Raw genomic sequence first — 26,310 nt, forward strand, 5'->3', positions numbered from 1 at the left:
GAATCATACATCACAGAAACAGGCTCTTCGGCCCAAGTCATCCATGCCGACCAAGATGCCCCATCTAAGCTTGTCACATTTGCCCACTATTGACCCATATCCCTCTAAACTTTTCCTATTTATGTACCTGTTCAAGTGTTTATTAGACTGGACGGCATAGCTTTAAGGTGGGAGGGGCAAAATGAGGTGTGCGGGGCAAGTTTTTCAAATTGTGTGGTGAATGCCTGGAACATGCGTGGTGGTGGGTTGAAGCAGATACGTTATTGGTATTTTAAAATCTTTGGTGTGCTGGGAATGAGGAATATTGGTATTCTGTATGCAGCTAAGTGATGGTCTTGGCACCATGTTCGGCACAGACATGGTGGGCCGAAGGGCCTGTTCTTGCACTGTCCTATGTCGTAAATGCTGTTACAGTGCCTGCCTCAACTACCTCCTCTGGCAGCTCGTTCCATATACCCACTTGGCTTGAGGAGATAAAATGCCCAAACATATAACTAAGGGTGGTACGGTGGCGCAGCAGAAGAGTTGCTGCCTTACAGACCTGGGTTTGTTCCTGACCATGGGTGCTGTCTGTATGTGGACGACAGATGGCACAATAGGCTAAGTGTTCGGCTGGCAACCGGAAGGTAGCTGGTTCGAATCCCGCTTGGAGTGCATACTGTCGTTGTGTCCTTGGGCAAGACACTTCGCCCACCTTTGCCTGTGTGTGTCCTTGGGCAAGACACTTCACCCACCTTTGCCTGTCTGTATGGAAGTAATTGTGTGAAGCACTTTGGGGTCAATGCAAGTTGACTAAAAATGTGCTATATAAATAAAGACATTATTATTATTATTATTAGTTTGTATGTTCTCTCCGTGATCTTTGTGTGTTTTCACCGGGAGCTCCGGTTTCCTCCCACACTCCAGTGATGTACACGTTTGTAGGTTAATTGGCTTTGGTAAAATTGTAAATTGTCCCTGGTGTGTGGAGGATAGTGTTAGTGTGCAGAGATTGCTGGGCGGAGCAGTCTCGGTGGGCAGAATGGCCTGTTTCTGCATTGTACCCCTAAACTAAACTTAAACTAAATGTGAAATGCAGTCAGGGAATGCGTTCAGGGGGATTTATTCATGTTATTACTTTTAGTACATCAGCAATGGACATAAAATCTGACGGGTCAAATCAACATGGGTCTAAATATCTGGTACGATTAGCAAAGCGCCACTTTTATTTTTGAAGTAATTTGCTTTATAAAGGAGAGATCATTCTTTAATTCTGATCCACTTCAAATGGCGACATTTCTCCCTCGAGTTGCACATCTTAAAGCCGGCGGTTTGCTGTGGCCTTTGCTGTTCTGCAAGTAACCTTGACCAATAAAGTCCAGCTGCATCACGACATTGATCTATCTACACAACACACACACTGTTAAGTCAGCTCTCCTAGATTCTCCAATAAAAGCCCATCAGTTTTGAGACGGATATTGCCGGGACCCATCTGCCTTCTCCGACCGGCCCTAAATCACATTTATTCTACAACAGTAAAACTTTATTATGTGAGGGATGAGATATAATTTAGAACAGTGCCAGTGAATGCTGCCTTTGCAGTCTAATGGTCCGTGTGATATCACTTGTTATCCTGTATTTCTTTCTTGATTAGATAAATGTAGTTTTTATTTTCCTTTTTGTCCTTTAGTGGGGGAAGGAAGTTCTAGCGGCAGAATTAGGCCATTCGGCCCATCATGTTTACTCCATCATTCAATTATGGCTGATCTATCTTTCCCTCTCAATCCCATTCTCCTGCCTTCACCCCATAACCCTTGACACCCGTACTAATCAAGAACCGATCAATCTCCTTAAAAATATCCATTGACATGGCCTCCATGGTCTTCTGTGACAATGAATTACACAAGTTTGGAGATGGAAACCTGAAACTTGACTCCTCTGGTCATTTTGCTCAGAGCAAATCATTTTTAAATAGAATCCAGAAAGGGAAAGAGACAAAGAATGTCAATGTGATCAAACAAGATCGTGCAAGTCACAATTAATAAGGTACAAAATCGTCAAAATCAGAAAGATCTGCCAAACATAAGTAGCAGCATTCCTGGTGTCCAGTACACACTCCAGACACGATGGTGAGATTGATCTTCAGTGAGTTAATTTGTCATCTCCTGGATGCTCAGCAAGGAATGTCCTGGGGATGCCTCATCTTTCACTCCCATCTGTACATCTTCAGAAGTAAGAAAATAAAGGGCTGGAAGCATTTTGCAGGTGATCTGAATACCCTGTCAAATATATGACCAAATTTATATCTTGAGATATCTTGGGTGGCAAGGTGGCACAGCGGTAGAGTTGCTACCTTAGAGTGCCAGAGACCCGGGTTTGATCCCGACTACAGGTGGTGTCTGTACGGAGTTTGTACGTTCTCCCCGTGACCTGCGTGTGTTTTCCCCAAGATTTTCGTTTTCCCCTCACAATCCAAAGATGTACAGGTTTGTAGGTTAATTGGCTAGGTATAATTGTAAATTGTCCCTAGTGTGTGTAGGATAGTGTCAGTGTGCTGATCGGTGAGGTCTCGGTGGGTGCTAGAGCCTGTTTCCATGCTGTATCTCTAAATTCCAAACTCTGAGATAAAAAATGCTTGGTGCAAGAGTGAGCTTTCCAGAACTTTCCAGAGGGAATGAGCAACGAATCTGCAGTGTGCCTGGACTCAATGTCTAGGTGACGGAACGCAAGGTCCAGAGATGGGTCCTGAAGATGGTCCTGACCTGAAACGTCCTCTATCCATGTCCTCCAGAGATGGGAAATATGGGCCAAGAGCAGGCAGGTGGGACCAGTGTAAATTGGACATGTTGGTTGGCATGGGCATGTTGGGCTGAAGGGCCTGCTTCCACGCCGTATGATTCGATGACTGTGATTCTATGAGATGCTGACTGAGTTACTCCAGCACTTTGTGTTCTATACCAGTCCTTGGAGAACATTGGATAGACAGTTCAGCAACAATTGCATATTCACCATTATCTGACAGAATTAGCTCTTTGCCCTAAACCAGCTCTGTTTGCTGTGGTGGCACCCTCCATGTTATCAGGGGCTTGTGGACAAGCAGGTGGTGGGGCAATTACAGGAGAAGAGTCTGGCAAAATAAGGACCTCCCAAGAAAATACTCCCAAGAAAGAAATTATTAAATAAACATGAAACAAAAACTTATCTCGGTCCATACAAGTGTTCCTAATTGCATTGAACAAAGTTCTGCTCCTGTGTTGAGGTTTAGTTTAATTTAGGGATACATTGCCGAAACAGGCCCTTCGGCCTACCGAGTCTGCAAGGTCATGGGGAGAACGTACAAACTCCATATATACAGCACCCATGGTCAGGATCGAACCTGGATCTCAGGCGCTGTAAGGCAGCAACTCTACCGCTGCTCTACTTGGTGGCCAGCAAAAACTGCTAGAAAGTGTGAGACCTCCTCACTCACCTTGATCTACTGAACTTGAAGACAACATCCAGGCCATTGGTTAAAAACATTAATCAACTGATATAATTAACTTGAATTTAAATTCCCCAGTTGACTTGATGGGATCTGAACTTGTACCACTAGGCCTTTGGTCCAGACAATGACAGGAAGCACCAGAGAACCCTAGGAATACCTGGGAACACCAGCTTCCCTGCAAGTCACACATTGCCCTTGTGCCATATATCATTGCTACTGCCCTGGGTTCAGGAACGTTCCACCCAACAGCACTGAGGGAGCACCTTCACCAGAGGGACTGGAGCACTTCAAGGTAGCTGCTCCACCATCTTATCAAGGGCAATTCGACATGGGTAATACATGGCGTCCATCCCCATGACATTCACTTCAATACATGATACTAAGAAATTCAGTAGTTTTGTTTCAAATTTTCAGTATCTTTCAAACAAGGGCCTCTCTGTTATCACCTTGGCACCCGATATCCCTTTGGTCTGAATGGTAGCATCAGACCTCAACAGTATCCTTACTTTCAAAGAGAGAAATGGAGAAGGAGGCAGCTAGAGAGAGCGAAGGAGACAGGAAAATAAAGAGTTCGGAAGTTCAGTGTGACAGTGAAGAGAAACCGAATGACTTTATTTGACATGGCCACTGTTTGCCCAATAATAATGGTAAAAATGGTCTCATGCCCACATATGACTTTATAATTCACTCACATAAATCATTATCAACAACTTGCAAGTATATAGAGCCTTTAACATAGAAAAATGTCTCATGGTGCTTCACAGAGGCAGAATCAGATTAAATGGACTTTGGGAAAGGGAGATGTCGGATGGGGAAATCAAAAGTTTGTTCGAAAAGGTGTGTGGTAAAGGAGACAAGTACATTGTCGGGTGAGAGGGGATTGAGGTAATGGTAGAGGGATACCTGCTGCCTACATGTGGTTGGTTGTGAGGTGCAGTATTGGGAGGAGGAGGTGGGAATGCGCTATAGGTTCCAGCGATTATTCAATGCTTTCATGTAAAGCACCTTGAATTGCTGTTTGCACGAATGGTGCTATATAAATACATTTACCTTACCTTACCTTACCTTCATGTTATAATAAGAACATAACAAATATTTCCACTCGTGTACCATTTGGTCCTCTGAGCCAATACTGCCTTGCAATAAGATCATGGCTCATCTCTGTCTTCCTATACTATTACCATATCCCTGGATTCCTTATTATGTAAAAGCCAATGCCTGCGAAGTGACTGAGAATCCGGATCCTTCTGGTTCAGCGACTCAAACGCCCAGGAGTGAAGAATAAGGCAAAAAGTGATGAACGTTGCCCAGTCCATCACAGGTTCTCACCTCCCCACCATCAAGGTGATGGCTCAGAAAGGCAGCCAGCATCATCAGAGGCCCACACCACCCCGGCCACACTCTCATTTCACCCCTGCCAGCGGGTGGAAGATATAGGAGCTTGAAAACTGTAGCGTCCACGTTCAGGGACAGCTTCTTCCCTATAGCCATCAGGTCATTAAACACTACAGCCTCCAAATAAGCTCTGAACTACATAGACTTGGGGGCATTGGTTTTGTCATTTTGCACTATTATTGGTTGTTAGGTTGTTTTTATGTGTGTGTGTTTGTGTGTAGAATAAACTGGGAAAAAAAGGTTGCATGTGTATGCGTAAGTATACATACAACTATATATACACACACAATCTTTTTTCTTGTTCGTTATATTGTTTACAGACTACAATGTTTACATATTCTGCTGTGCTGCTGCAAGTAAGGATTTCATTGTTCTGACTAGAACACATAGCAATAAAACACTCTTGACTTGATATCCTGTGGGTGAAGAAACATCTATTTATCTTAGTCCCAGGCAGCTGCTTCCTTATTCTGAGTTAGTCTGGCCAGTTTTAATCTCCCCAGCCAAGGGAATGATGTTCCTGTTTAAGAAGGAACTGCAGATGCTGGAAAATCGAAGGCAGACAAAAGTGCTGGAGAAATTCAGCGGGTGCAGCATGATGTTCCTGCAATTTACCCTTTTAAACTTGAGAATCGGGTCATCTCACGTTTGTCTGAACTCTGCACAACATTGTTCCAGATCACTTCCCCCCCCCCCCTCCCCCCCATGGGACAATGACCTCATGTGGTTCATTAGACCCTGATATTTGAATGTCTTGGATGTAATAGAGGTCATCCACTAACAAGCTTGCTGGCCATGTGAACAGTGAATGTACATTCCTCTTCCCACAATCTCCTCATGCAGATGGGATGTTCATGTTCATAATTCCTAGGAGCAGAATTAAACCATTCGGCCCATCAAGTCTACTCCACCATTCAATCGTGGCTGATCTATTTTACCCTCTCAATCCCATTCTCCTGCCTTCTCCCCATAACCCCTGACACCCGTACTAATGCCCCACTAACCATGTGATTCACGGAGATTTGCTTTAGTTGTAGATGTGAGATTTGTTTACAGCAATGAAGATAAATAGAATGGAGTTAGTGGGCAGTGACTCTCTCTTTTGAACACAGTTGTTTATTGATTAGTAAGTGCCATGACACTGTGAAGCCCCCTTCTCTACTACTTTCCATTGTCCATCTGATCAGCAAAAACCTGAACAGCTTTGTTATCCACGTTTAGTTGACCCTTGGGTTGAATCAGCCGTATGCCTGCGATGCAAAGCACTTCTTGACATTTCATATATTTTGCAAAACTTTCTTTAACTTTCCTGCTTTGAATCAGAATCAGATTTACAGAGAAGCACCCAGATGGCAGGTGATGGAATATGTTGTTGGATTTCAGCCAATGTGGGACAACAGGGCCCTTTACTGAGTCTTCCATGTGAATCCCAGCCAACTGCTCATCTGGAATGGCAATACTTGATCATAACATCCCCAAGGGAAATGTGCCTTGATGGGTCATTGTTGGATCGCAATTTCCAGTCAGATACACACATCTGGGGCAACATTAACAATAATTGCCCACTGCTCCTGGCACACCGAGCCCTGAATTAAATACACGTCAGATGCCGTCTCTCCATCACTGGCATTTCTGCTGACGCATGACTATTCTTCAGCCCTGGTTACACACCTGGGATGGACATACTAATTATTGTATTATTGTAAATATATTGACGGAGATTGACTCTGATCAGTCTAACACAATTACAAAATACAACTTAGCAAGGGGTACAGACCAAGAGAACCCTTCCCCAATCCCTTCTGTGATTATGCTATACTAGAGCTCAGAGGCATTTTTGTCTCCGTGTTACTTTAGGGCATCAGGCATCGGGCTGCCTTAATGGTGGTCATGTTTCCAGTGTCAACACCATGTCATTGTCAAGTTGATCCAATTGAGTTGCCATTCACATTCCCAGTCCCAAAGAGCACTGGGTATGTGTGAGTCATTCTGGCATCATTTGCCAGCTCTCGTTTAATCTTGGTCGGTAGGTCATGGGGAATAATGGAGGTGTATATATGGCAACAGAATATTATTCCAACTGCTTGCTTCCCTTCCTCAGCAAGCAACATGACAACAAAACTAAAGGAATGTCTGGAATAAGAACATAAAGATAGAAGTTAACATAGGATCCCCACAGCTCCAGGTCCTAACAGAGTGACATTGAAGCCAACCAGTAATACAAGTGGCTGAGAATGAGGATGCACTGTGCAGCTCTGATTGTCCAACAGGTGACCAGTGTAAACTGGAGCCACTGCCACTTGTTCCGTGTCCCCATGTCTGCTTGTTGAAATTGGTGCAGAGGGTGGATATCCAGTGGATGTTGTGTTGGACAGGTGGGCTTTTAGCAGTAGTCACATCTTTTGCTTGGTTTTACAAATTTGACAGTTTGATGAAATTCCATGTCCACGGGGAATAGGATTGGCTTAGTGACCATGACTTCACTGTCTCTCCATTTTAGTACGAACATGAATTGTAGAAGAGGAAGTTTGAATATAAGAAGCAGGGTCATTGAAGAAGTGGAGAACGAGGCTACTAATACAGGCACACTGTATCCCATGACTTACATCCAGTCCCGTCATCTCTGGGCTCCCACATCCGTCCTTCACTCGTTAAGTCTATCAGAGCACATCTATTTCTTGGTACAAAGCTACCACTCGCAAAGTATACAGCAGCAGACAATACAGCAAGCCTGAAGAACAGTGATACCCTCCAGAATTTAAAGTTCACTCCAGTACTCTTATCTGTACACAGGTTCTTGTACTTAGACACTATCTGGTTAGATTCACAGTTGGCACAGCTTTTGACATTAGACCACAACAGTCAAACAATCGTTCATCCCCAGACTGCACACTGGAGTTTGGAAATAAGGGATTAGAGGTGCTTCTGTGAAACATCAGTTTATGCTCGCATCATCTGCAAGCCTTGCTCACGAAGGAGAGACTGGCCAGTCTCGTTGATACTCAGTAGACAGATGCCCAACATTATTGTTGTGTCAGGGAGACTTCTTGCTTCCATTCTCAGTGAGAGATTTGTGTGATCTAACCCGAGGACATCTGACTGCACCATGAACAGCCATTTGGGTGGATCATAATACATCCCCGTTTCTCCATGGAGCTGCTTCCTTCCTCCTCCGAGGACCACATGATTCAAAGGTGGTTGTCGATCATGGTGTTGGGTGATGGGCTCCAGTCTACCAGGCAAGCCAGTCTCCGTCTGCCCTCATCCATTGACCATTACTTCAGGATCATCACAGGCTCTGCAGGAAGAACTTCCAATGTATATCAAATATACAGGCTCTTCACCGGCAACTTGAAGGATAACAGTTGCGACTGAATGGCCCTCTCCTGAAGCAGGGAATGTCCGTAACTCACCACTCATTGACCTGTCATACAGGAAGTCAAAGGTGTGACCTATTCACAATATCAATGCGGAGTTCACTTCTTTAAAAAAAAGAACTCTGCTGCGTTTTATAGCTTAGAAATCAAAATAAAGTGAAAACATTTGCGTATAAATATACAGATGGATAATGCACTGAGCTGTTTAAAGCATCATAACTGTAGCGTACAACTGGGATTGATAACAATAACTTTAAAGTAACAGTTGGTTGACAAAAGGTACATAGAACTGGCCAGAACAGTAGGCGGTTCAATCTACACCAAGCAATTTGTCGACATATGCAACCACTGCGGCACCTGCCTCAGACACTTGTAGCTCAGTATCCCAAGGAATTGTTGGGTAGCAATCCTGCTGCACTCTCTCTGGTTTGTGGAAACCTTCTTTCCGATCGTAGGATTGCCCTCCGAAATGTTTAAGGAGTTCCAAACACTGTTGATCCTTTGGAAGAGAACTCGGAATGATCGCCCAAATGCCTGTTGAGGCTAATTCCTTCCAGATCTGAATTCGCCCCACCCCCCCTTCCGACGGGAGACGAGCTGCACACCAGACCTGCTCACCAGATGAAGCATGAGAACAAAGAGGGAGTTGATGTTGAGTAACATCAGGCCGCGTGCCCAGTTCAAACACTCCGAGCTTGGTGGTTGGGTGAACTCAATGGGTTGGTGGACTTTGCACAGGCCTTGAGCACATTGACAGGGGGGGGGGGGGCGAGGTGTGCCAAGGTTTCACAGGTCTGGAGTGATGCTGTTTGGAACCCAAACTCCTCTTCCTTGCAGCAACCTTCTGTGTGCAGGTACCAGGAAAATCGCCTCAGAAACAACTGTACATTTTATATACAGCAGGCACTTCACTTTTTGAATTTCCCAAATGAAGCCGTAGTTTACTGTTGGGATTAGGTACATTCAGGAGGGGCCGAGACACTTGGTCCACTACCCTAGAATATCCAGGTAGATGGGCGAGGTCTTGCCCAGACCTTGCAGGATCTGATGAATGTCTTTGATGCTTAACCTCTGCTGGGGTTCCCTCTGCCAGCACCTCAGCATGATGTCATAGACCTCCTTGGGACAAACCCTCGGCCTTTCCAGTACGCGTCCCTGCGTGATGCATTCAATCACCTGCAATCAAACACATATCCCGTTAGTATCTGCTATCCACTGCTGTCCAATTGAGTGATCTGTTCAGTTTATTGTCATGTGTGCCGAGGTACAGTGAAGAGCTTTTGTTGCGTGCTAACCAGTCAGCAGAAAGACAATACATGATTACAATCGAGCCATTTACAATGAATAGATACATGATATACTGTGTACAAATGCCATCACACTAAACCTGGTTTTGAGTCTGGAGATGTATATTTCATATACATTGGAAGTTCTTCCTGCGGAGCCTGTGATGATCCTGAAGTAATGGTCAACGGATGCGGACTGGCTTGCCTGGTAGACTTTGGTTGGGCCGCACATGCAGTTCTGGTCCCCCCATTACAAGAAGGATATAGAGGCTTTGGAGAAGATGAAGAGGAGATTTACCACAATAATGCCTGGATGAGGCAGTATTAGCTACAGGGTGAGATTGGACAGACTTAGAATGTTTTCTCTGGAACGCTGGAGGTTGTCTTCTTCTTCTTGCGTATGGCGCGCACAGTCTAAAGTTGTAGGACAACTTGTTCTATTTGATCTTATTTTATTGTGCACGCCGGCTTGATTGCATTCGTCGAAACAGTGCGGACCACGTGAAGGTTGCAATCTCCCACCCCGCTGGAGGTTGTGACAGAAGTGTATAAAATTATGAGAGGCGTAGAACATTTTTTCCCAGGATGGAATCATCAAAGACTAGACAGTATTACTTTATGGTAAGCGGGGCAAAGTTTAAAAGAGATATGTGGGGCACGTGTTTTAAATGGAACACGCTGCCAGCCGGCGGAGGCAGAGGAAGGGACGTAGGGGTGGCATCGGGTGGACGGGCAGGCGAGCCAGGGGAAGCAGGCGGCGAGTGAGGCTGAAAGAGCTGGGAAGGCAGGGACCGCGGCATGAGCGGGGCGGCAGGCAGTGTTGCGGTCAGGGGAGGGGAGAAAGGGACGGCAGGCGGCGGAGGAGGCTCGTTGACAGGCCGAAGATGTTGGCGGGTCCGCCGGTAAATGGTGCCGTCGTGGTTGACCAGGTAGGAGCGTGGCGATCCCGCATCACCGACAACGGTGGCAAGCTTTGAGGGACCAGAGGGGGACTGCATCCGGACGACTTGGCCGGGGAACAGATGCGGAAGGGGGCGGCAGGACTGGTCGTGGGAGCGCTTCTGCACTTCGTGCTTGTGTGCAATGCGCTCCTGGACAGCAGCAGGCTGGAGGGGAGAGGGCACGAGGGACCGCTGGGTTACAGGGAGCGGAGGTCTCGTAGTGCGAGACATCAGCCGTTTGGCTGGCGAGCCCAGGGCAGTGTCGCGGGAGATGTTACGGAGATTGAGAAGGGCTAAGTAAAAATCGGATTCGGACAGTCTGCAATGTTCCAGCAAGTCCTTGGCACTGCGGACAGCTGTCACAATCGTGACTCTGCGCCTCCTGTATTCCTGGTTTTATTTTTTTGACCCAGTTACCCTTCCCACTTCTGACACCATGTAAAGATTCCAATAACGCACTGTTGTCTTTACTACGTTTATTAGTAATACACAAACAATACTGCACTAGCTGTACGTGGTCCGTCACACGAGCTAGAGGGAGATCAAGGGGTGGGGAGGTTACATTTATACTTGTGATATAGGGAGTGGTTAGTAGTGGTGAGGTCACTATGTTAAAGGCACATCTACACCATCATTGTAGGTTAACCTACGATCAGCGTTTGTCCACATCTGGTCTGTACTCGCTGGAGTTTAGAAGAATGAGGGGGGGCCTCATTGAAACATACAGAATAGTGAAAGGCGTGGATAGAGTGGATGCGGGAGAGGATGTTGCCACTAGTGGGAGAGTCTAGGACTAGAGGGCACAGCCTCAGAATTAAAGGACGTTCTTTTGGAAGGAGATGAAGAGAAATTTATTTAGTCAGAGGGTGGTGAATCTGTGGAATTCTTTGCCACAGGAGGCTGTGGAGGCTAAGTCAGTGGATATGTTTAAGGCAGAGACTAATAGATTCTTGATTAGTATAGGTGTCAGAGGTTATGGGGAGAAGGCAGGAGAATTGGGTTAGCAGTGAGAGAGAGATCAGCCATGGTGGCATAGACTTGATGGGCTGAATGGCATAATTCTACTCCTATCACTTTTTGGGTTTTGGGTGGAGACCCTTCTTCAGACCCGAAACATCACCCATTCCTTCTCTCCAGTAATGCTGCCTGTCCCGCTGAGTTACTCCAGCATTTTGTGTCTATCTGTACCGTTCCATACTCTAGATTCTATTACAGCCTAAGAGATAGCTGTACATGGCTCGATTGTAATCATGTAATCATGTATGTCTTTCCGCTGACTGGGTAGCACGCAACAAAGGGTATTCACTGTACCTCGGTACACGTGACGAGAAACTAAACTCATCAGCACTTGGCACTGTCTAGCCAATCAACTACAAAGTAATCAAGTTTTTAAACAAACTGATGAAACAGTGCTGGAGTACTCAGTGGATCATGCAGCATCTGTGGAGTCACAGGAATTGTTGACATTTTGGGCAAGCCTTGTGAGGAAACGTCGACTGCCCCTTTGTCTCCACAGATGCTGCCTGACCCACTGATTACTCCAGCACTTTGTTTCTTGCCCCAGACTTCAGCACCTGCAGTCTCTTGTGCCTTCAAACCAATAAAGTTTGTGCTCTTCATGGGTTGGGTTGATGTTTGAAGTCATATTATTTTTCAGTCTTCTATCCTTTTTACAGCAACAATGGGTACTTGCATTTATATGGCTCCTCTAATGTAGGAAAAACCACCTCAATGGTTTGCATTGGCTCAATGTGACAAATGAACATGTGGCAAAGAATCGTAAGATACGGTGAGTGTTATTGAACAACAATGACAGAAGGGATATGAAGAGTTTGGTCAGAGAGGTGGGTTCTCAGAGAAGACACAAAGTGCTGGAATAACTCCGATAACGAGGAACTCATCTAGGACGAGTCACACCCTGGCCACTCTCTCTTCTCCCATCAGGCAAAAGTTATAGAAGTGACTTTGCTGGTGAACATGGAAAGGTGACGTTTCGGGTCAGGACCCTTCTTCCTCATGCAAACATTGAAAATAGGTGCAGCCATTTGGCCATTCGGCACTTTGAGCCAGCACCGCCATTCAATATGATCATGACTGATCAACCAAAATCAGTACCCCGTTCCTGCCTCCTCCCCATATCCGTTGGGATGTTTTGATTGTAAGGTGAAGAGAAGAACGCTGCAAGAGATGAGGCAAGACAAAGCCTTAGTTAGGCAGGTAACAGGGTTTTAAGAGGCTTTATAAGGGAGGAAGGAAAGGAACTCAAGAACATGAGCACCAAGTAGAAATTTGACTGCAGCGAACAGACTGATTAACTGAACGGTGAACAAGAGGGCAAAGCTGGCTGAACACAGGATCAGTGGGAGCTCAGTATTCTGGAGCAGAGTGCAGAGAAATGGAGAAACAGGACTAGAGTGGATTTGAAAATAAAAGAGGCCATTAAGCCATTAGCTTAACTGGGAGCTAATATAGATACAAGCAACTGAATTTGGTGCTTTATAAAGAACAGACACAAAGTGCTGGAGTAACTCAGCGGGTCAGGCAGCATCTCTGGAGAACATGGACACAGAGTGCTGGAGTAACTCAGCAGGTCAGGCAGCATCTCTGGAGAACATGGACACAGAGTGCTGGAATAACTCAGCAGGTCAGGCAGCATCTCTGGAGACCATGGACACAGAGTGCTGGAATAACTCAGCAGGTCAGGCAGCATCTCTGGAGAACATGGATTGGTGTTGTTTCAGGACAAGACCCTTTAGTTTAGCTTAGAGATACAGTGCGGAAACAGGCCCTTCGGCCCACAGGGTCTGTGCCGATCAGCGATCCCGTACACTAGCATGCTCCAATACACTAGGGACAATTTACAATCTTTACCAAAGCTAATTAACCTACAAACCTGCACGTCTTTGGAATGTGGGAGGAAACCAAACCCTTCTTCAGATTCCCAAAGCAAAATGGGTTGGGTTAGGTTGAAGAGTCCCAACTCGAAACGTCACCTATCCACGTTCTCCAGAGATGCGGCATGACCCATTGGGTTATTGCAGCACTTTGTGTCTGTTTTTGGGAGCCAATATAGGTTGGCACTGAGTGTGAGGCAATGGGTGAATAGGAGCTGCACAGATCTGTGTCATGGGCAGGAACAATTTTAATTTCCTCAAGTTTCCAGGGTGGGACTGGTTAGGATTACATTGGGACCATCAAGACTCAAGAATAGAAAGGCAAGGGTGAGAGTTTCTGCAACAGGACATGTGAATCAACGCACAAAGTAACTGGTTTAATGGATTGCACTGATATCTGCTGGCAGATCCTGATGTTCAGATCCAGCAAACAGGCTGCAGGAGATTCCGTTCAGTGTCAGGACAGGTAGGGAGCAGGAGATCATAAGTTCATAAGTTCGTAAGTGATAGGAGCAGAATCAGGCCATTCGGCCCTTGAAGTCTACTCCCCATTCAATCAAGGCTGATCTATCTCTCCCTCCTAACTCCATTCTCCTGCCTTTCCCCCATAACCTCTGATACCTGTACTAATCAAGAATCTATCTATCTCTGCATTAAATATATCCACAGATTCATCACCCAAAGGTGGGGATCTAAGGCTTCAATCCTGCATACATCTTATTGGAGGAGGTTTCTGCTCCTCTCGACATGGATGCTTTGGATGTCTTTGGAATCGTTTTAGTTTAGTTTAGTTTACTTTAAAGATACAGTGTGGAAACAGTCCCTTCCACACATCAAGTGCGTGCCCACCAGTGATCCTTTTACACCAGCACTATCCTTCACACACTAGGGACAATTTCCAATTTTTACCAAAGTCAATCAACCTGCAAACCTGCACGTCTTTGGAGTGTGGGAGGAAACCAGAGAACTCGAGGAAATCCTACGCGGACACAGGGAGAATGTAAAAACTCCATATAGACAGCACCCGTGGTCAGGATTGAACGCGGGTCTCTGGCGCTGTAAGGCAGCAACTCTACCGCTGTGCAATCATATCATCCTCTTTGGTACAAACTCTTCATTGCTGCGTCATGGCAAGAAAGCCATTGGACAAACTCAGTCACAGATCGAGATGAGGTGGGCAACAATGGGGATACCACAGTGTATAAGACCTTGGAGAGTCAGTATCATCTGGTCACCTTGGAGAGTTAATATTACCTACTTGAACGAGTGGCCCATATTTGCTGGGAGTGGGGAGATAACAAGCAGGGGGTTGAATCACCTAGTGAGACAAATGGTCAATACATCAAGCAGTGAAATATCACTCAGCAGGTGAAGCATTCTCCTTAGTGTTATGTCCTGGTAGTTTCAGGTAAACTCAGCATTCCAAGTTGTGACACAACAGACTGATCACCAAGATGGCCTTTCTGCACAGTAGCCCAGGGGCAATGAACTGCGTGCGTGCTCAGATACCAAAGGACAAGGGTGTAAGGCGAGGCTGGTGTTGACCTGCGTTTACAAGGCTGGTCTACAACACTTTGAGGAGTGAATGTGGCAGCTTCTTACCTCATTATTGGAAAGCTGGAACCAGGGCTGTTTGCCGTAGGTGAAGATCTCCCACAGGATGACTCCGAAGCTCCAGACGTCGCTCTCAGTGGTGAACTTACGATACATGATGCTCTCAGGAGGCATCCAGCGGATGGGAAGCATGGTGTGACCACCAACCTGCAACACAAGCAAGCAAGGAGGTGACTGACTGACTGACTGACCGAGCCACTGGGAACTCTCATGGAGAGCGTTCCCTACACTGTGACCACCTTCCTGGAATTCCCAATGGCTATGGCACACAACAGCAGCCATCCACTCCAGCATCAGGTCACGTTTTACCATTCTGTTGACTCTCTGTTACAGAGTTATATAGTGTGTACAGCACTGAAACAGGCCCTTCAGCCCAACACTCCCCTGCTGCCCAACATCTCCCATTTGTTTGAGTCTGAACCATATCCATTGAAACCTTTCCTATCCATGTACTTGTCCAAATGTCCCCTAATGCTTGTTATTGTACATGGCTCAACTACTTCCTCTGGCAGCTCGTATACCCACCATACACCCACCACCCGCTGTGTGAAAAAGTTGCATCTCAGGTTCCTGTTAAATCTTTCCCGCCTCACCTTCAACGTATGTCCCCTGGTTCTTGACTCCCCTACTCTGGGTAAAAGATTCTAACTATTTTCCCTTGTGAACACCTCTATAATGTCACCCCTCAGCCTCCTGCATTCCAAGGGCTGAAGTCCTAGGTACCTGACCTCTCCCTCGAGTCATAGCAACATTCTTGTAAATCCTCTCCGCACCCTTTCCAGTTAAAATACATCCTTCGATAGCAGGGCGACCAAAACCTGAACACAAAACTCCAAGTATGGTCTCACCACACCTTGCACAACTTTATACAATGTACCTGTATTCAATTCCTTGAGTGAAGGCCTCAAGCCTTCTTTACCATCCAGTCAACCTGTGATGCCAACTTCAGGGAATTGTGTACTTGCTCTCCAAGATCACTCTGCTCTATTCCTTTAAAATTCTTCTTAAAACCCATATCTATATTAGATCTTAGGTACACAAAAATGCTGGAGAAACTCAGCGGGTGCAGCAGCATCTATGGAGCGAAGGAAATAGGTGACGTTTCGGGCCGAAACCCTTCTTCAGACTGATGGGGGATGGGGGGGGTGAAGGAAGGAAAAAGGGAGGAGGAGGAGCCCGAGGGCAGGGGGATGGGAGGAGACAGCTCGAGGGTTAAGGAAGGGGAGGAGACAGCAAGGGCTAGCAAAACTGGGAGAATTCAACGTTCATGCCATCCGGACGCAAGCAACCCATATGAGGTGCTGTTCCTCCAATTTCCGGTGTTGCTCACTCTGGCAATGGAGGAGACCCAGGACAGAGAGGTCGGATTGGGAATGGGAGGGGGAGTTGAAGTGCTGAGCCACCGGGAGTTCAGGTAGGTTATTGCGGACTGAGCAGAGGTGTTCGGCGAAACGATCGCCCAACCTCTGTTTAGTCTCCCCGATGTAAATCAGCTGACATCTAGAGCAGCGGATGCAGTAGATGAGGTTGGAGGAGATACAGGTGAACCTTTGTCGCACCTGGAACGACTGCTTGGGTCCTTGAATGGAGTCGAGGGGGGAGGTGAAAGGACAGGTGTTGCATTTCTTGCGGTTGCAACGGAAAGTGCCCGGGGAGGGGGTGGTACGGGAGGGAAGGAAAGAATTGACAAGGGAGTTGCGGAGGGAGCGGTCTTTGCGGAAGGCAGACATAGGGGGAGATGGGAAGATGTGGCGAGTGGTGGGGTCACGTTGGAGGTGGCGGAAATGGCGGAGGATTATTTGTTGTATTTGCCGGCTGATGGGGTGAAAGGTGAGGACTAGGGGGACTCTGCCCTTGTTGCGAGTGCGGGGATGGGGAGAGAGAGCAGTGTTGCGGGGTATGGATGAGACCCTGGTGCGAGCCTCATCTATGGTGGCGGAGGGGAATCCCCGTTCCCTGAAGAACGAGGACATTTCCGATGCCCTGGTGTGGAACGTCTCATCCTGGGAGCAGATGCGGCGTATGCGGAGGAATTGGGAGTAGGGGATGGAGTCCTTACATGGGGCAGGGTGGGAAGACATGTAGTCCAGATAGCCATGTGAGTCAGTTGGTTTGTAGTGTATGTCGGTCAGAAGTCTGTCCCCTGCGATGGAGATGGTGAGGTCAAGGAATGGTAGGGAAGTGTCGGAAATGGTCCAGGTGTATTGGAGTGCCGGATGGAAGTTGGTGGTGAAGTGGATGAAGTCAGTCGGTTGTGTGTGGGTGCAGGAGGTGGCCCCAAAGCAGTCGTCAATGTAACGGAGGTAGAGGTCGGGGATGGGGCCCTGGTACGTATTGAACAAGGATTGTTCGACATACCCGACAAAGAGGCAGGCGTAGCTGGGGCCCATGCGTGTGCCCATAGCTACGCCTTGTGTTTGGAGGAAATGGGAGGAGTCAAACGTAAAGTTGTTGAGGGTGAGGACCAACTCCGCTAGGCGGAGGAGAGTGTCAGTGGCTGGGTACAGGTTGCTCCTCTGGTCGAGGAAGAACCGGAGGGCTTTGAGGCCATCCTGGTGGGGGATGGAGGTGTAGAGTGACTGGACATCCATGGTGAAGATGAGGGGGTGAGGGCCTAGAGAGTGGAATGCGCGGAGGCGGCGGAGAGTGTCTGAGGTGTCTAGAACATAGGTGGGAAGGGATTTGACCAAGGGGAATAGTATGGAGTCAAGGTATGTGGAGATGAGTTCGGTGGGGCACGAACAAGCAGAGACAATGGGTCTGCCGGGAGAGCCGGGTTTGTGGATTTTGCGGAGAAGGTAAAAACGGGCCTGTTTTATACTCAATTTGCAGTTCAGTTTCCGTTTCAGTTCAGTTCAGTTTATTGTCACGTGTACCGAGGTACAGTGAAACGTTTTTGTTGCGCGCTATCCAGTCGGCGGAACAACAATACATGATTACAATCGAGGCATTCACAGTGTACACATACTTGATGACTGTTCCAAACAACTAGGAACTAGGAATGTACTATTCAAGAATCTATCTAGCTCTGCCTTAAAAAATATCCACTGATTTGGCCTCCATGGCCTTCTGTGGCAAAGAATTCCGTAGATTCACCACCCTTTGACTAAAAAAATTTCACCTCATCTCTTCCCTAAAATAACGCTCTTTAATTCTGAGACTATGACCTCTAGTCCTAGACTCTCTCACTAATGGAAACATCCTCTCCACATCAACTCTATCCATGCCTTTCACTATTCTCTATGTTTCAATGAGATCCCCCCTCATTCTGCAAACCTCCAGTGAGTACAGGCCCAGCGCCGATACTGTTGGAGACTGCAGCACTGCAGCACATAAGGTGCAGGAACCTCTCTCTTACCGTGCTACAAATCTCTCATTTCACCTGTTCTGTCTGTCTCCATCTCCCAGCGTGTCATTATAATCAGTGCAAAGACTATTATTAGGCTGTGTACAGATGTTGCTGTTTATGTAACTAACTATTTGTTGGTTTAACACATTCATTTGGTGGAGGGTTTATTCAGCTGTGCCTCTGTTGGAATCTGGTAGTCTTTAGACTTTACTTTAGTCTTTAGAGATACAGTGCAGAAACAGGTCCTTCGGCACACTGAGTCTGCGCCAGCCAGCAATCACCCCGTACACTAGCACTGTCCTCTAGCTATTGTATCATGTTGTGGATGGGTGTCTGACCCATCCAATATTTCCTGCCCACCCATTCCTGACCTGAGCTTAGTTAAATGTAGATTTAACTAAGGAACTGCAGATACAGGTTTATAAAAAAAAAGACACCAAGTGCTGGAGTAACTCACTGGTCTGATGAAGGGTCCCGACCCGAAACATCGGCAAGTTCTCCAGAGATGCTGCCTGACCCACTGAGTTACTTCAGTACTTTGTGTCTTTTTCCGAGCTTAGTTAATTTTCTCCAAATTGTTTCCAATGCATCGATATCCTTCATTAAATAAGGAGCCAATAGTATGGACAGTGGTCCAGGTGTGGAGATGAATCTCACTAATGCTCTCTCTAACTGAGGTAAGCCCTCCCCAGTTCTGTACTCAATTCCCTTCATGATACACAATAACACGCTGGCAGCTTTCTGAATTACTTGCTGTACCTGCACACTAGCCTTTTATGAATCATGGGCTTGAACACCCAGATCTCTCTGATCATTTAGATAATGTCCTTCTTTTCATTTCTTGCTAAAAAGGAAAAATCCATAATTTCTGACATTATATTCTCCATGGCCAGATCATTGGCCATCACGTAATCTATCTTATACAGCCTGTGTTTGTTCCCATCAGAAGTTACTATCTTTGTGTCATCAACAAATTGAGCAACTATCCCTCTAGTGCCTCTATTGGTAGTGGATAGCTGGACTGCCACACTAAACTCCAGGTCTCGACACTCTTTACAACGTGCCAGCCAGGGAGAGACACCTTTATTCCCACACTCTATTCTGTAATTGCAGCCAATTTCCTGTCCAATCCAGTGTGTCACCTTTTACAAAACAAGCTCAGTTCAGTTTAGAGATATAGCATGGAAACAGGCCCTTCGGCCCACCGAGTCCACGGCGACCATCCATCTGCCCTTCACACTGCTTCTATGCTATCCCACTTTCTCATCCTCTCCCTGCACACCAGCGACAATTTACTGAGGGTTAATTAACCTACAAACCAGCGCATCTTTAGGATGTGGAGCACCCAGAGGAAACCCACGCAGTCAAAGGAAGAACATGCAAACTCCACATAGTCAGCACCCGAGGTTAGGATCGAACACGGATCTCCGGCATTGTGAGGCAGTGGCTCTGCCTGCTGCACCACTGTGGGTGTAAGGTGAGTGTGAGCTTGGTATGAGATGGGGCGAGGTGAGTGTGAGGTGGGATGAGATGGGGCGAGGGGGTGCAAGGTGAGTGTGAAGTGGGTGTGAGAATGGGTGAGGGGGTTTGACGTAGGTGTGAGATGGGGTGAGGTGAGTGTGAGGTGGGTGTGAGATCGGATGAGGTGGGTGTGAGGTGAGTGTGAGAATGGGTGTGAGAATGGGTGAGCGGGTTTGAAGTGGGTGTAAGGACCTTAACCTCATGCTGGAAGAATTGAGAAGAATAGCAAATGATTAACAGTGGGAATGGACAACTGGACAGTGAACATTATGGATGTGCAAGGTGGTTGATTGGTTCAGTTATTTAGAGATTTTAAACCAACATGTGAATCGTAGAACAAACACATCAGATGCAGAAAAACCCAAGAAAGAAAGGTTGTTAACATTAACTGAGAGCAGAGCCCTGATAAGGACTGCAGATCCAATTGAGAATAAAGCACAGTATAGACAGGCAGGGCCGAGCGGCCTGTCATAAGGTCATAAGATCAGAAATGATAGGAGTAGAATTAGGCCATTCTTAAGTCTACTCCACCAAACAATAATGGCTGATCTATCTTTCCCTCTCAACCCACCCTCCTGCCTTCTCCCCATAATCTCTGACACCCGTACTTATCAATAATCTTTCTATCTCTGCCTTAAATATATCCACTGACTTCACTGTAAATGGACGTTATGTCCATGCTGTAAATTCCACGTGGCTGTGGATATCAATGTCCACCATTATTCAGTGGAATGAGCAAGTGTGATCAATTGTATTAAATCCACAGAGGGTGGGTTGGATAAAATAGGCTGCTGTTTACCTGAGGTTCATCAGTTCATAAGTTGTAGGAGCAGAACTAGGCCATTTGGCCCATAATGTCCACTCCGCCATTCAATCCTAGCTCCGCTATCTTTCCCTCTCAACCCCATTCTCCCACCTTCTCCCCATAACCCGACACCCATGCAAATCAAGAATCTGTTTATCTCCGCATTAAAAATATCTATGACTTGGTCTCCACAGCTGTCTGTGGCAATGAATTCCACAGATTCACCACCCTCTGACTAAAGACATTCCTTCTTTCTAAAGGTACGTCCTTTTATTCTGAGGCTGTGGCCTCTAGACTCTCCCACTAGTGGAAACATCCTCTCCACATCCACTCTATCCAGACCTTTCACTATCGGTAAGTTTTGATGAGGTCCCTCCTCATCCTTCTAAACTCCAGCGAGTACAAGCCCAGTGCCGTCAAACCCTCATCATATATTAACCCACTCATTCCTGGGATCATTCTCATTACCCTATTCTGGACCATCTCCAACTCCAGCACATCCTACTTCAGATATGGGCCCCAAACTACTCACAATACTCCAAATGCAGTCTGACCAGCGCCTTATAGAGCCTCAACATTAGCCCAGTCGTATGAATATTGATTTAACTAACTTCAAGTAACGCCGTATTCCCTCTCTCTCTATCCCTCCCCCACCCAAGTCGCACCAGCTTCTCGTTTTCACCCAACAAACAGCTATGTCCATGCTGTAAATTCCACGTGGCTGTGGATATCAACGTCCACCATTATTCAGTGGAAGTACAATAGTCTGTTTCCTTTATCATCATTACTTTTTTTACATATCATTTATTCATTGTTCTTTATCTCTCTATTACATCATCTATATCTCTCGTTTCCCTTTCCTGTGACTTTCAGTCTGAAGAAGGGTCTTGACCCGAAATGTCACCCATTCCTTCTGTCCAGAGATGCTACATGTCCCAATAGACATTAGACAATAGACAATAGACAATAGGTGCATGCGTAGGCCATTCGGCCCTTGGCACCAGCACCGCCATTCACTGTGATCATGGCTGATCATTCATAATCAGTACCCCGTTCCTGCCTTCTCACCATATCCCTTGACTCCGCTATCTTTAAGAGCTCTATCTAACTCTCTCTTGAAAGCATCCAGAGAAGTGGCCTCCACTGCCTTCTGAGGCAGAGAATTCTACAGATTCACAACTCTCAGGGTGAAAAAATGTTTCCTCATCTCCGATATAAATGGCTTACCCCTTATTCTTAAACTGTGGCCCCTGGTTCTGCACTCCCCCAACATCAGGAACATGATTCCTGCCTCTAGCGTGTCCAATCCCTTAATAATCTTACATGTTTCAATAAGATCCCTTCGCATCCTTCTAAATTCCAGTGTATACAAACCCAGTCGCTCCATTCTTTCAACATATGACAGTCCAGCCATCCCGGGAATTAACCTTGTGAACCTACGCTGCACTCCTTCAACAGCAAGAATGCCCTTCCTCAAATTTGGAGACCAAAACTGCATACAATACTCCAGGTGTGGTCTCACCAGGGCCCTGTACAACTGCAGAAGGTCACATGCCATTAGCTTTCTTCACTGCCTGCTGCACCTGTATGCTTACTTTCAGTGACTGATGTACAAAGACACCCAGATCTCGTTGTACTCCCCCTTTTCCCAACTTGACACAATTTAGATAATAATCTGCCTTCCCGTTCTTGCCATCAAAGTGGATAACCTCACATTTATCCACATTAAACTGCATCTGCCATGCATCTGCCCACTTACCCAACGTGTCCAAGTCACCTTGCATCCTCATAGAATCCTCCTCACAGTTCACACTGCCACCCATCAGCACATCATCTGCAAATTTGCCAATGTTACTTTTAATCCCTTCATCTAAATCATTAATGTATATTGTAAATAGCTGCGGTCCCAGCACCGAGCCTTGCGGTATCCCACTAGTCACTGCCTGCCATTCTGAAAGGGACCCGTTAATCCCTACTCTTTATTTCCTGTCTGCCAACCAATTTTCTATCCATGTCAATACCTGACCCCCAATACCATGTGTTCTAATTTTGCCCACTAATCTGCCATGTGGGACCTTATCAAAGGCTCTCTGAAAGTCCAGGTACACTATATCCACTGGCTTTCCCTTGTCCATTTTCCCAGTTACATCCTCAAAAAATTCCAGAAGATTAGTCAAGCATGATTTCCCCTTCGTAAATCCATGCTGACTTTGCGCAGGGCGGCCTGTTACTGCTATTCAAATGTGCCGTTATTTCATATTTTATAATTGACTCCAGCATCTTCCCCACCACCGATGTCAGGCTAACTGGTCTATAATTCCTGGTTTTCTCTCTCCCTCCTTTCTTAAAAAGTGGGATAACATTAGTTACGCTCCAATCCCCAGGAACTTATCCTGAATCTATAGAATTTTGGAAAATGATCACCAATGCGTCCACGATTTCTAGACCCATTTCCTTATGTATCCTAGGATGCAGACCATCAGGCCCTGGGAATTTATCAGCCTTCAGTCCCACCAGTCTACCCAACACCATTTCCTAACTAATGTGAATTTCCTTCAGTTCCTCCATCACCCTATGTCCTCTGGCCAGGACCGGATTTACCTATACTGTAAGCTAGACAAGCTTAAGCTTAGGGCCTTGAGGCCTAGGGGGGCCTCCGGCCAAGGCAGGACACCTACCGTTCAACTCTGGGCGGGCCCCCCTCTCTATCTCTCTCTCTCCATCTCCCCCCGCTATCCGTGTCCGGGCCGCCAGGCTCCACTCGCTCCTCATCCGCCGGCACGGCAGGCCGCCTTTCACATGCACATTGCTGCAGCCTGCACGTCCTCCCCCTGCACACGCGCACAACCACGGCCAGCACATCATCGGCCGCCCTGCGCATGCGCACTGCAACGGCAACTGGTCGGCGCTGGGCACTTTCTCCCTTGCTTTGAATTGTGGGAGATTTGGCCACCATGGCTGTCCAGTCGCTGCCTCGCCGCCAGCGCTGAAAACCAACGCGGAGGGAGCCTCACAAGTGGAACAGCTTCATCTAAATCCGGCCATGCCTCTGGCCACTAGTACATCTGGGAGATTGTGTCTTCCTTAGTGAAGGCAGATCCAAAATACCTCTTCAACTTGTCTGCCATTTCCTTGTTCCCTATAACAAATTCACCTGTTTCTGTCTTCAAGGGACCTACATTTTTTCTTAACTAATTTTTTCCTCTTCACATACCTAAAGAAGAGTTTACTATCCTCCTTTAATTTCTTGGCTAGCTTACCATCATACCTCATGTTTTCTCCCCTTATTGCCTTTTTAGTAATTTTCTGTTTAAAAGTTTCCCAATCCTCTGGCTTCCCACTATGTTGTACGTCTTCTATTTTATTTTTGTATTGTCCTTGACTTCCCTTGTCAGCCACGGTCGCCCCTTACTCCCATTGGAATCTTTCTTCCTCTTTGGAATGAATTGATCCTGCACCTTCTGGATTATTCCCATATATACCTGCCATTGTTATTCCACTGTCATCCCTGCTCGGGTCCCTTTCCAGTCAACTTTGGCCAGTTCCTCCCTCATGGCTCCATAGTCCCCTTTGTTCAACTGTAATACTGACGCTTCCGATTTTCCCTTCTCCCTCTCAAATTGTAGTTTAAACTTATCATATTATGGTCACTACCTCCTAATGGCTCATTTACCTTGAGTTCCCTTATCAAATCCGGTTCATTACACAACACTAAATCCAGAATTGCCTACTCCCTGCTGGGCTCCAGTACAAGCTGCTCTAAGAATCCATCACGGAGGCACTCCAGTAATTCCCTTTCTTGGGGTCTAGCACCAACCTGATTTTCCCATTCTACCTGCATGTTGAAATCTCCCATAACAACCGTAGCATCACCTTTACTACATGCCAATTTTAACTCTTGTTTCAACTTGCACCCTATATCCAGGCTCCTGTTTGGGTGCTGTAGATAACTCCCATTAGGGTCTTTTTACCCTTACAATTCCTCAGTTCTATCCACACTGACTCTACATCTCCTGATTCTATGTCGCCCCTCGCAAGGGAATGAATTTCATTCCTCACCAACAGAGCTACCCCACCTCCTCTGCCCACCTTTCTGTCTTTCAATAGGACGCATACACCAGAATATTCAATTCCCTCTTGCAGCCATGTCTCAGTAATTCCCACGACATCAAACTTGCCAATCTCTAACTGAGCCTCAAGCTCATCCACTTTATTTCTTGTACTTTGCGCATTCATATACAACACTTTAACTCCCCCTCATCTACCTCTCTCACACGGATCACTATTGGCCCTGACTTTACGCTCTTATCCCTTCTCGAATTTTCCTTCCCATTAATTTGGGAGTCTTTTGTAACTTTTCCTGTACTCACTTCCCTTTAACTCCATTTTTATACTCCCAATTTGTCAACCCCGCTCAGTTATTCCGGCTTTTTGTGTCTATCTTTGGTTTAAACCAGCATCTGCGTTGTCTGCAGAGGGCGCTCAGCATCGCCAAGGACTGCTCTCACCCCAACCATGGACTGTTTACCCTCCTACCATCCGGGAGGCGCTACAGGTCTCTCCGTTGCCAGACCAGCAGGTCCAGGAACAGCTTCTTCCCTGCGGCTGTCACACTACTCAACACTGTACCTCTGTGACTGCCAATCACCCCCCCCCCCCCCACCTCCCTCCACCCCCGGACACTCCTCCCACAGGAAAAATACTATGACTAGTGTTTTTAGCATGTAAATAGATTTATTTATTGAAATCATATTCTATGTCGCTCTCCAGGGAGATGCTAACTGCATTTCGTTGTCTCTGTACTGTACACTGACAATGACAATTAAAGTTGAATCTGAATCTGAATCAGATTTCCTTCCTCCACACTCATCATTACAACCCTGCTTCTGTATTCTAGTCATCTCGAAATAAATTAGCTTATCATTAATAGAGTCATAGAGTCATAGAGTAACATAGAGTGATATAGTGTAAAAGCAGGCTCTTCGGCCCAACGTGCCCACACTGACCAACATGCCCCTGCTACACTGGTCCCACTTGCCTGCGCTTGGTCCATATCCCTCCAAACTTGTCCTGTCCATGTATCTGTCTAACTGTTTCTTAAATGTTGGGGTAGTCCCAGCCTCAACTACCTCCTCTGGCAGCATGTTCCATACACCCACCACACTTTGTGTGAAAAAGTTACCCCTCAGATTCTTATGAAAACTTTTCCCCTTCACCTTGAACCTTTGTCCTCTGGTCCTCGATTCCCCAACTCTGGGCAAGAGATTCTGTGCATCAACCCGATCTAATGGCTGTGGAAAGGGTGTGGAAGAGTGTCAGTAAAGCTAAACGTTGCTGAGCATATCTAAACATCCAGTAGTTAGTAAAAGACTAGTTTGTCTGCCATGCCCCTGACGCCTGCACTCTTTACATCAACTGCATGGGGTCAAGAGGCAGCCACATACTGGGAAGGAGAAGTGATTTTGACGAGATATGCGTTCCTGAATTGTGATCAACAGTAAGGCAATCTCCGGATTCAAACTGAGCCCGCCCTAATCTGCTCAAACATAACCCTCTCATGCAGCACAGTTAACTGGATTATTGGCAGATTTATAATAAAATAGAATTAGGCAGCAGATATGTTTAAAAAAATACATTGTGTCACAACAGTGGACTCTTGTGCTCC

General features: G+C 46.5%; 1 protein-coding gene across 2 annotated transcripts in view; it reads right to left on the reverse strand.

The window, feature by feature from the left end:
• Window positions 1–8,809: 8,809 nt before the first annotated feature.
• The window catches only part of ntrk3 (neurotrophic receptor tyrosine kinase 3), a 999,514-nt gene continuing 982,013 nt past the window's right edge, over window positions 8,810–26,310 (reverse strand). The window contains exons 16-17 of one of the 2 annotated variants that reach the window (XM_033050347.1): window positions 14,959–15,117; window positions 8,810–9,411 (exon numbers count right to left, since the gene is read on the reverse strand). In XM_033050347.1, the coding sequence (XP_032906238.1) occupies window positions 9,226–9,411; window positions 14,959–15,117 (345 nt within the window). In that variant the 3' untranslated portion in view covers window positions 8,810–9,225. The remainder of the gene's footprint in view (window positions 9,412–14,958; window positions 15,118–26,310) is intronic. The other variant, XM_033050348.1, reaches the window with a different exon arrangement.

The sequence above is a fragment of the Amblyraja radiata genome, chromosome 34 (assembly GCF_010909765.2).
Source record: "Amblyraja radiata isolate CabotCenter1 chromosome 34, sAmbRad1.1.pri, whole genome shotgun sequence".
NCBI classification, from domain to species: Eukaryota; Metazoa; Chordata; class Chondrichthyes; order Rajiformes; family Rajidae; genus Amblyraja; species Amblyraja radiata.